At 40.1% G+C, this 11,730-nt stretch overlaps 2 protein-coding genes across 3 annotated transcripts; both read right to left on the bottom strand.

Moving 5' to 3' along the window:
• Positions 1–562: 562 nt before the first annotated feature.
• On the bottom strand, positions 563–4,581 carry polr2c (RNA polymerase II subunit C). Of its 2 annotated transcripts, none has more exons than XM_030424782.1 (9): positions 4,388–4,581; positions 3,406–3,455; positions 2,581–2,649; positions 2,402–2,454; positions 2,141–2,269; positions 2,010–2,061; positions 1,685–1,853; positions 1,527–1,601; positions 563–1,209 (listed from the first exon to the last, which is right to left on the bottom strand). In XM_030424782.1, exons 1-9 carry the CDS (start codon positions 4,471–4,473, stop codon positions 1,065–1,067), a joined length of 828 nt encoding a protein of 275 aa, XP_030280642.1. In that variant the 5' UTR covers positions 4,474–4,581; the 3' UTR covers positions 563–1,064. The 2 variants fall into 2 exon arrangements, with proteins under 2 accessions (XP_030280642.1, XP_030280643.1); XM_030424783.1 differs by lacking the exon at positions 4,388–4,581 and adding an exon at positions 4,123–4,248.
• A 399-nt stretch (positions 4,582–4,980) lies between these two features.
• Positions 4,981–11,687, bottom strand: coq9 (coenzyme Q9 homolog (S. cerevisiae)). Its single transcript, XM_030424778.1, has 9 exons — positions 11,578–11,687; positions 9,603–9,840; positions 8,274–8,409; positions 7,929–8,071; positions 7,717–7,801; positions 7,473–7,577; positions 6,192–6,347; positions 5,791–5,844; positions 4,981–5,320 (listed from the first exon to the last, which is right to left on the bottom strand). Exons 1-9 carry the CDS (start codon positions 11,633–11,635, stop codon positions 5,285–5,287), a joined length of 1,011 nt encoding a protein of 336 aa, XP_030280638.1. The 5' UTR covers positions 11,636–11,687; the 3' UTR covers positions 4,981–5,284.
• Between the last annotated feature and the right edge of the window lie 43 nt (positions 11,688–11,730).

The raw sequence follows: 11,730 nt of genomic DNA, 5'->3' as shown, positions 1-11,730 counted from the left end.
CCACCGTCTCCAAGGTAATTTATTAAATGAGGTGTTCATTTTATGTTTAGGATATTTCAGCAGACAACAAACTGAAATCTCTGTAGAATCCAGAGCTGTGGATTGCTACTAAATGTCTGCTTTTACTTTGAAGTTCCATACCTTCCCTCTGGTATTACTCTGGCTGTCCGATCTCTGACTTGACAGAACCCAGGGTGGGTATGAAGATGCAAATGCCTTGCATGTTCCCACATCAACCCAGAAGCCTGGCTCTGTGCAGTTATCACAATGATCCCATGATAACAAGCATTAGGAAAAACTATTTATAAAGATAGCTAGTTGAAATCCAAAGACATAACTGTATAGCTCGTAAGACTACTAGAGTGGTTTCTCTTGTTCTCCTTTGGCTTTGCAAGGTAGCTTATGCGATTCCCTGAGTTCATTTTGTAGACCTAGTTTGTATATCCTCGCATTATCAATGTGTTTGAGCTTTTGGACTTGTAAAAACAAAAAAAATCAACTCAAAGGCAATCTTTAACCCATTAAGAAATTATAATAAAATATTTAGTTAAAAGAACACAGCATCCTTCAAAATGGATTTATTTTAAAAAAAAGCAACATTTAACAAAGTAATAATCTGACAGTGTAGGCATTACACTTCCAACAACAAAACTAAGTGTGTATCAGCCTGAGACCGACTCCCTTTCAGACCCTGACCTTGCACTGGATGGGTTAGCTCACACGGCTTATTTAATAATCACTGCTGATCCTGAAATTATTTCAAGAAGACATATCCAAATAAATGAAAATCAAGTTCACAGCATGTGTCATTTTGTAAAAGGGGGTCAAATAGCATCATCAATGACAGATGATTCCTAATAATGAAACATTTAACATAATAGTTTTTATAACCGCTAGCCCAAGAGAGTCTCTCGTTAGTTGAAACTTCCCATAGTTCAAGAATCACCAATTTGCCTTTGATAACAGAGAGAGAGATCCAAGGCCAGTACCCAGGGAGGATACATGTAATTCCATTCCATTACGAAGCTGTTTAATGCAGGTCCTGCTCTGTTAAGGAGTGGCCCTCAGTTGATGGTGAGCACGTCGCTCTGGATCTCGTGGCTCAGCTGTGTCTGCAGGTCACTCAGCTTCTTCTTCAGGACAGCCAGCGCTGACATGACGATGGTCTCCGGTCGCAGAGAACCGCACGACTCGACATTATAAAAAAACCTGTAAAGGAAACATTTTACAGATGAGCTGTTGGACTTCTGACACTGTCTTCCTGCTTCATTTAAGTAGATTATACACCAAATTCAAAAACAGAGAAAAAAAACTTTACAAAAAAAAAACCCAACTTCATTTTATTTCGTTTTATTACATTTCTGCACCATACTAAAACCCCTGATTCTTCTCCCCATGCAGTTTATTTAAATGGAGTAAAGACTATAGATTTACAATAGTTATATACATTTACGAAGACGAAGACAAAGAAGAAGAAGAAGAAGAAGAACTCATTGACTCAAGGATGAGAAAGTTTTTCGTCTCACCTTTCTGGCTTTCCATTGGGGTCATAGGGAGCTTGAACCTCGTCCTCCTCAATCTCTGAGTATTCACTCTTTGGCCTGAGAACCAGAGAACAGCATGATAACTCATCATCCAGTCTGTGCTCATCTAACATTCAGAGCCATTCTAATACGAAACGTACCACTCCTCAGGGCGTGGGTAGACCGTGTGCCGGAGTGCGTTGTCTGGGTCGTACTCGAAGGACACCCCCGCTGTCGGGTTCCACTTGGCATGCTCCTTTCCAAAGCCTTTCTTGGCGTACGCCCTGAGCCGCAGTTCCTGACCTTTGCGAAGCTTCACCAATAAAATGTCTGTGTTGTGTCAGTAAATGACAGAGGAGGACGTGGAGAGAGTAAGGAAAATGTAAATGGATTAAATGTGGGACAAACGGATGGAAAGACAAACGCCTCATAAGGAGAAGACAGGGACCAGCCAGTGATGACCCCTGTTGAAAACTTAAAGCTTACCATCTTGTTCAACGTAGTCATTGGGATCATTGTCTCGACTCCTGGAAGTCACCTGGGAAGCCCAATAAAAAGATAGTGAACTTTTCCTTCCACTTCCCTAATGAACCTAACAAAAAGGGGAAAAGACTCACCGGAATGACTCTGGGGTTGTTTGACAAAAGGTCACGTGATGTGACATGGCGGGTCTGGTCTTCAGTGCATCGAACATCCAGTGTCAACTCAACAGAACACTCTGGACAAAAATCGTCACAGGTACAGTCCTGCAGGAGGATCAGATAAAAAAAATATGCAGTGAGTATGTAACACTTCAACTTGTATATCTGCACCGGCAGTGGTGTGCATTCAAGGGAACTGGTCTACTACACTGATGACTGATACAACAGTGTACTTGCCCTAGAATACTGCATTTTGTCCACGATGTCATCACTTGTAAGAGGTATGAGACCTAGCGACAAGAGACAATGTTGTTACGGCAGCCTTTACAATTATCAGACCTCTCTGGGCACACTGCAGCACTATATAAATCATAATGTGTTGCACTGAAAGCTGATCATAACACTGGGATACATACCAACTCTGTGTGCAACAAACTCATCATGAAGTACTGATGAATTGGCGTCAATCTGGATCCAGTCAATTGCTGCAAAGAAAGTAATGCAAGTTTAACGTAGTCATTTAGATTTGAAGTGTATTGCAGAGTGTTACACAGACTACATCTTCAAATGCCTTTATGTTGCTGATGTAGTCACTCAACTCTCCAACACAGTCGCAACTCTCCCCACCTTGATTTATTTTGTCACTGTGATTTTAATATGACACCAGTTAACAGTGTAGTTCAAGGGCATAAACAGAACACTGTGATTCATGCAGGTAAAATATGCGTTTTTGTTTTCAACATTGCCTTTTAGACAGAGCTCCTTATAGTAATTTAGGGCTTTTTCACAGAAGACATTTAGACATTTAACAGGAAGTAAAGCTCAGATGGAAAACAATTGGTCCGCGAGCCAGAAAGAGCAATACTAGAGTCCTGGAAGTGTCTCGTCCACATGGAATGTCTGTCATGTCACCGTTACTGGTTACACCAATGCTTTCAATGCCAAAATGTCTGCTGTGAATGAGGTTTTTTGCCCATTCTGTCTCACTGGCACAGTGTTTAATATGGGCAACATAATAAAATTGAGCCATTTAATATTATTAACAACTTATTAACGACAATGTCAAGTCAAAATGTCTGCTGAGAGAATTGTGCCCATGACAAAACATTTAAGTTGCGTCTGTTAAAGTCAACTGATGCTGGCTAGGTCAAACTAATTTTATGGACCAAATTACTACCTTGAGAGAGTTCAAATGACCCCACACCCAGTCTGTAATCCAGGCAAACAAATAGTTACTGTACCTATGGTAGCAACTTCTGACATGAAGACCCGCCGAATCGAGTTTGCAACCCTGAAAAGGAGAAAGACGACTGCATTTAGAGGTTAACAAGGAGGGACTTGGAGGAGGGACTTGGAGCTAAAAGTTAAAGCAATGTGATAAAAAACAAACTGAAGAAAAGTAACAGTGTTCGACAAAGGATTAGGTAGAGTAGTGAAAGTAAAACTTTCACATTTTTCTTCTTTGAACTTTCTTCTTTCAACGAATTCTGACATTCTTTCCCAATTCATTAATTAATCAATCAATAATTAATTAACAATCCCAGTTTATCTACAATCCAAATATCCACCCCAGGTTACAAAATAAATACGAACATCCCCCAACACAACCTTTCCCCCTCTGCATACCTGCCAATATAAGCTTTTTGTATCGTTTTTTTAATCTATATTATACTCAACTTATCACCCAACCCGTTCCAGAAGCCCACCCCATACACTGAAGTACACACGCTTCTTAATTTTACAAACACATTGCTTTTTAAAATTAAATTCTCCTCATACATCACAATCCAGAAGTTAATTATTTCCTGCTTTACACATGATAATTGCAGTTTTAAAATTTGACCAGATCTCTAAATTTCAATGCATATGACTGTAAAAACAGTGTGTTCCCATTACCCCACATTATGTACTATCCTCTCATTTAATGTTCTAAGTAACAGAACTTAGACTCAGCTAACCACAAGCGCTGTTGCAGACTGGGAAACATCATGGCTGAATATGGATCGACCCCATGTCCACCTCTAACGTTAGCGTGGATCATTTTCAGAACGCATACACATTTTGGTCAAGGAGATGCTCAGTTACAAAAAGCATCGTTATTTAGTGCGCAGCACCTGGCGCAGTCATGTGGTAACAAACAGGAGTTTGGCTTCTTGGAAGAATAATGGCTGCTCTCTGCCTCACACACACTGTAGCTGAATTCAAACAGAAGTGAATACTCACGCCAGGTCAGTGTTTTCAATGACAAACTTGACATTTTCGTCGGTCAGTTCTGTGATTTTCACCGTCGGTTGATTAGCATACGGCATTATTGGAGATAAACAAGCCTCAATCTAACGTTGTAAAATCGTCGGCCTAGTCCACTACCGCTGCTTCGGCTTGAAGGCCTCTCCGGAATTATTTATCAATCGCTGATTGGCCAGGATATGTACACCAGTTCAATGATTGGTCTCGATGAAATATAGGGGCGGGTCTTTATTTCATATCCGGGTCAATGATACCCGGGAGGTCTTTTTCAGAATAAAAGCGCTCATTGTTTTTTATGAGGGTTTTAATTGGTGTCAGTTTAATTCACATACTAGTTTTTATTTATAGATAATTTAATTTAATTTAAATTAACAAAATAACAATCCCAGTGAAAAAGCATTTATGCTTTCTTGTCACAGTATCTTTTCCGATAACAGGTCAAATATTTGTTTAAATAATCGAGCCCATCAACTCCCAACCTCTGCTAATTAAGCTGTCTGTCTGAGTTCAACCTTTATTGTAGATTAAGGATTTAATTTTCATCAGATCATTGGAAAAACGCAAAAATGTTAAATATACAATAATAATTACTTTATTGAAGTCAAACAACAAAGTTACACATCTTTGTGTCCTTTTATACTGAGCAGGAGGATGACATATTGGACAGTGAAACAAAAGCCACAGGTCCTACAGGTGAACACAAAGAGAGACTCCTGGCCAGTGACAAATAATGGTTTTCTCTTGCTGATGGAAACCAATATCCAAAACTTTCAGACTCATACAGTAAATCAGAAATAAGAGCAAAAAGAAAATTGATCTTCAGCTCATGACACAAGCCAGACGGTCAGCATCACTGTGAATGAGAGATGTTTTTCATCGCCTCTGGTTCAATCCTGTAAGGTTCTTCAGCTGTAAAACACAAGGCAACATAAGCAACATACATCCAAATGACTTTTCATATTTTTTAGACAAACCATATTTTGTAAAATGCAGAGCCCGTCATAAAAATGTAATGAATGACACTGTATACATTTTCATGCATGATTCAATTATTGAAGGACTTCTACACATTATCCTTCATTGGAAAGTCTAGATTCTATCAATATGCAAATATTTTTTAATTCAAAAGTTGAATTGCTTGACACAATCCGTATCAAATCTTATTGTCTGTGCACTGGAGGCGTCAGGTCTCCACATCAAACTTGTGTATACTGAATATTAGACCAAGACTGTCTTCCAAACGATTTGTGATGTCACAAATGTCGTAAGGAGAGGTTTTCTATTAACAGCATAGATGACTGAACAGCGTGTCTACATTTAAAAAGGGAGGGAGGGTAAGAAGGGTGCACATAAATGATGAACAAGAGGCAAAGACTTACTGTAACAGCAGCTCCCATGAGCCCCTGCACCACTGCTTCACCAGTTGACTGCACCTACAGAACAAACAATAAAATATGATTGATAGAATAGGTCAAATGGCATTTATATACAGGTTAATATCTGAATCTGTTTCACTCCCTTCATTTTAAACTGGTTATACTGAACTTGTGTTTTATCAACATATCTTCATCTTTTAGTTGCACATTTTCTTTTGCATTTAAGGATGACATTCTTTTAATCTGAGGTCAGTTATGTATTATTCCACTAATAGGTTAGTTCAGAAAACATAGAGAGGTGAGTATTCCTACAGAAGTATCAAAAGGAGTCTTAAAACCTCTCCTCCATGACTACACTTCATCTGTTCACCCCTTTGTTTAGCTCTAGCTGTCGAACACTCCACCTGTTTAGCGGTGCCTGCCATGTTGACTACATCCTGAATGCGGTTGTCAAGGAAGTTCCAGGTGTCCTGGAAGTCCGGAGAAGAGTCCTGAAGCATTACAAGCTCTGTGGTGTTGTAGATGCCCGTCAGTGCCGCTCGTTTGGTGTACCAGTTCATCTACAATAGAAAAGCATGGCAATGGTTTGGTAGATTTTAGGAAGAGGCACTGCAGTTTAAATTTATACTCAACGTGCCTGACAATAAAATGTAAACAAGTAACGTCTACACAAAAATACACAAAACAACACAAAATAAGAAGGGAGAAAAAATGAAGACATAGATGGAAAACTAAAATGTAAACCATATTACATCATTTAAAAGCACAGGGCTGAGTGATAAACAAGGCAGCTGAGTAAAGTGTGCACTTTGCTTTGACATGATTCAGGACAGGAGTGCTTCTCTCACAGTTCATGTAGTATCACATCATTTCTCAACTACTACTACCTTATTATCCATCCTACTGTAATTCATGCAACTTAATGTATTAACTTCTAAATGCACAATCAAGAGTTAGTTCAATCATTCTTATACTGAACTGGATGTCATATTGAATGTCTGACAGGCTGTTCAGAGCTGGTTTTACCATCTGTCCTGAATGAATGAATCAGAAGGACAGCTCTCGTCTGTCAGTTCACACCTGCGTCGTGAGTGACCAACTGTGTTCGGATCACTCAGGGCAGATGATAACAGCAGGTCTGAACAACAGCCACCATCACTAACATCCCTTTCAGACAGTAAAGGAAGCCAGACTGGACTATGTAAAGGATAAGGTGTCCCAATATAAGATTATGATATTATGAGAATCACTTTGAAAGTCCTTTATTTCTTAATATGTGAACATTTCAATGTGATTAATCAGGCTCAACCCATGGCAGACAACCAAGGAGAGCTGTTAGTCATTAGTTGTTCTTTGAAACTTCTTGTGGCTAATGTGGTGACAACATATGGTTTAACCCCTTATTAGTTTAAATTCATCACTATATTTACTCCCGATATAAACTGAGTATTGACTTACACCAATAATCAAACTTTACTACAGATATACATCTTTAAAGGGACACCTGCCATTTAATCAGTATAAGCCCTTGCTATGGACGTGGTGTTAGTAGGGACAGAGTCAGGTGTTGGTGGGGGAGTAACCTGGTAGGTGGCAGGCCTGATACTGTGAGGGTTGTGATGAAAGGGGGACAAGAAGGTATGAGCAGAAGAAGGCGGGGATCGAGGGTGATAAGATCCACTCACATCTGTGGATCGGTCTCCAGCGTAGTACCACATGTCGTCTACCAAGGTGGAAAGGTGCTTCAGGCTGTCTGGGATATTGTGAGGAAGGAGAAGGATGCTCATCGCCTGAGAAGTCACAGACACACTGAGTCAGGGATCATATATATTTTCTGCTTTTATCTTGATCTGTAACTAAGGAGAAAAAAAAAAAGATGACAAGACAGACACAGAAGTTTGTTCCTAGTGCTCATCATGCACACTTTACCTGTGGCCATGTTTCAATGTAGGGGATGTACATCCTCAGTCTGGTCTCTACAGCATCTCTTAGAAAGTCAGCTGTCTTCTTTTTTCTGCAACACAGTTGTCAAATCAAAAAGCTGTAAAGTAAAACATTCCATTAAAAGAGTGAAGTGAATTTACATTTCAGCAGGAAAATTAGACAGCAGGTGTGTATGTGTGTGTGTGTGATATACATACTCGGCCTGGCCCAGCTGGACCTGCTTGTGTTGTTCAGCCAGGATCTCTGTCAGCTGTGAGTTGCACTGCGTGATGAAGTGGAGGACCAAGTCACCAGCTCCGTTATAGAACATACCAGTGGAAGCAGAGGATAGGCCGAGCGTCTGGTACCAACACAACAATAAAATCAAGCTGAGTCAGACTGTACAATATCAATTTCAGTCATATGAGAAGCAAGCAGAAAGAAAATACATGACATGGTTTGGCCATCAAAGAATCTCAAAAAGAGAGAGAATGTATCATCGTATGCCCTGACTGTTAGCTGTGTTTGCCCAAAAGCTGTTTTAACTTTTAACTGCGGCTCACCTCAGCGCCGGCCGCTATGGCTTCCATTGACCAGCCGTGAAGTGGGACAAACTCGAGGGCTGCTGTCAGGATTCGAGCCTGAAGCTGCTCCTCTGTCTCGTATTCCTCTCCCTGCTCGCCGCTCTGGTCCTGGTAACTTTCCACAAACAAAAATTAAAGTCATGTTTTAGCATATGAGAAGCACAAAGAGAGAACATGACAATAGTAAAAAGTGTAGAAATGGCCAGTATTAAAGATAGCTTGAAAACTATATGTGGCAGCATAACCACTATATGCTGGCTACTATACTCTTTGCTGTACTTATCTTTGGATACAGCGACTAGCTGCCGTTAGTAAGTAGCTCAGTTAGCCATGGAAGTGGTCCCATTAGCTGACTAGAGGCTGCCTGGACCACAAACTCAGTTACAGTACAGAGGTGATTTACAGTGGCTCTAATCAGAACTATGATTTCAGGGACAAAAGGATACCGCTGGCAGGGACAGAAGAGATATAGCAGCAGAGGAGAAAGAGAGTTGGGCATCAGCGGCAAACAAAAAACGTAGTGTAGAGCCGGAATATTTTCACATCTTGCTCTGTAAATTGAAGAGTTATTTCGACCAAACCAGAAAGTTTATGTCGAGTTTGAATAAAGTATGTTTTGTGATGAGATAATGAGACATTAAAGGTTGTTTTAGTTTGGTAAAAGAGACAGTAATGAAAATGAGTGTAAAGATATTTTCTTTCTTAACATTTTGTAAATTGATTTTTCTTCTTCTTCCCTCTTAGACTAAGTCACAAACTTGCTGCTTCTACAACTCCCAGCTGAAACGATCCGACTATTTCTACTTGAGGTACAGTATTAGGGGAGAGGGTGGACTGGGCTAACTTCAGTACACAATTCTGCAACACAGTACACAGACGTCATTCACATAATGTGTACACTGCTTCACACTTTGGATAATTTTAGTTAACTTTTTGACTAAAGTCTGTGCCGATCTTATCAATTCCTCCCTTTTAGGTAACAAGTAGCTTTGTTGCATCAGGGGGTGACTGAAGTTCAATACTCAGAAATACTGCAGGGTGGTGTCAGTAAGCAAGATGGTGAAGAAGTGACAAAATCTCCACCTTGGCTCGTTCACTTGTTGCAAAGGTAACTAGGAAGTCCCTTCAGTCTTATCAGCCTTTGCATAACATAATCACACCTGATATACAGCACAGGGGGCAGTTGGATACTTCTTTGTACTCATACTAACATGGGTTTTTCATTTTGAGTCTTTGTACCTTTTGAGGCCCTGCAGGTCATTTCTATGTATTGTGTACTGTTTGCTGTATGCTTTTGTATTGCTCAACCTGGTGTTTGGCCTGGAAGCCTCCTGCTCAGCTGCTGGGTCAGACTTTGAGTCTTCCTGGGAAGCTGCTGCATTGTCCTGTTCAGCAGGGGGAGCATGGTAGTGCTCATGGTAGGTTGTGGATGATGAGGAGGGAGTTTTGTCAGATTTGGATTCATCCTGAAGCCTCAGTGCTGCACGGTGGAAGCCTCGTCTCAGGCTGCTGCACTGAGGGGTCGTTGCTGTGGGTGCAGCCACCACTGGAAGGAGAAATATATTCATTAGTTTCTCAGGATTTGGTTGGAGGAAAACTAAGGAAACCTAATATTTATAATAAGACTCAAGCTCAACAAAACATGGACATCCATAGTCAAAAATATTGGGACTGTGCACTTTGTTTATAGTAACTTAGAAATGACTCCTGGATGATGTCAGGGGTGTTACATTGGATTTCAATCTTCTACAGAGATCAAAACAACTTTAAAAATATATTACAAAGTGTCTACTCAAAATCCACGATGCCATTTTTAGGGAATCAAGTCAGTACCAAAGGCAGCACTGAACTTTCTGCATGTTTGACTGTGTTTTCTTTCTTTCTTTTTTAACCTTTCTTTGTGTAAACATAAATAATTTTATCAAAACATTCTAAGTCAGTTTCTTCTTCCGGAATGCCTTCAGCCTGTTGAGTTGTCACAAAATCTTGAATTAATTTTTGAATTCTCACTTTCACCGAGTTAGCAGCTGATGCAAGAATTATCAGTTGCACCTCGTGTGAATATGTTTGATTGTTCCCTTGGCCTCTTCCTGCACCACTTATAAAGCTATTAAGTGTTATCTTTCGTTCGTTTTGGTAAACAACAGTGACATAAAGCAAGAGATTGAGATTCAACTTCCCTGTATAAAATGGCTGAGTAGCTTTTATGTTGTAATTACCTTGAAGAAGAGAGAACACACAAACACTTCAAACTGCGCACAGGTTTTGGGTCATTGCTCTCCTCCAGGAATAACAGATAAAACTTTTGGGCAGTATATGTAAAGCGAGGAGAAGGTGCAGATTCTGGTGTGCAAAGTGCTTATTTATACTACTTGATAGTGCCCCAAGAGGATATAGCATTTCAGTCAGAATAGCGATTCTTAGCGATTCTTTGAAATAATGCGGACAATTGCCAAATATCACATGTGGGATCTCCTCTTTGGTATTCAGTTATTTCTTATGACTCCTCAGGGTGCCAATAATATTGACCTGTACATTGTATGATTACCATGTGACATGAGACCAGATTTAGTTTTCTGTCAGAAGTTTTGTTCCACTGCAAACCAAATAAACATGTTCATCAACTTTCAGGGGGAAATACTGAAATTATATACTGCCAACTTTTGGTCACGACTGTATGTACGAGATTATTCACTGTTTATATAAGTAGGTTAAAATCGATTTCAGTAAACGTGTTTATAATCCCTGAACAGTGAAAGATACCTGCTACAGTGAAATAAAGGGATGATAAAGGGATGATGTATAGTGGATTACACTGTCCGCCTCCTTTATCAAAATCAATCAGTAGCTTCTTCTGATTCGGTGCAAACAGGAACACTTGAGCGTTCAAACAAGAAAATCTAAGCTATATATAGCCAATTTAGAAAAAAAAAAAACATAGCTAGCCTACTTGTATAACCAGAGAGGAGACGCGCCCCCCACTCGCACAACTTGTTTACCATGTAATCCATGTTGAACTGTTGAGGTCTACAACACCGTGACACCATGTCATCCCACAATTATCCGCCTAATTACTTTATTCAAAGCTACAGCACAGATAATGTTGTCCCAGTTCTGTCCTCCATGGTCACCTTCTGTGACAAGTGACTTTGGCAGGGATAATTAACGTCAACACACCACTGGCTAGTTTCCACTGCATGCAACAATTAACAACAAACAAATGATTTCCCAGGCTGTCCAAAATTAGTTCGACAGCCTCAACAACGTAACAGTCCTGTCTTACCGCTGCCCAGCCCCCGAAGTGCCCTTCCAGCACGTAGACCTCTCAGCAGCGCCGCCATGTTCAGCTGCACTAGGAGAATTTTTTTTTTTTAGATAATCTTACGTCATTTTGCTGCGACTGCTAATCAAGTTAGCAAGAATAAGACAAAACCAA

Source organism: Sparus aurata, chromosome 8 (assembly GCF_900880675.1).
Source record: "Sparus aurata chromosome 8, fSpaAur1.1, whole genome shotgun sequence".
Taxonomy (NCBI): Eukaryota; Metazoa; Chordata; class Actinopteri; order Spariformes; family Sparidae; genus Sparus; species Sparus aurata.
Note: the sequence above shows the minus strand (reverse complement) of the source record. Positions and strands in the feature narration are given on the sequence as shown.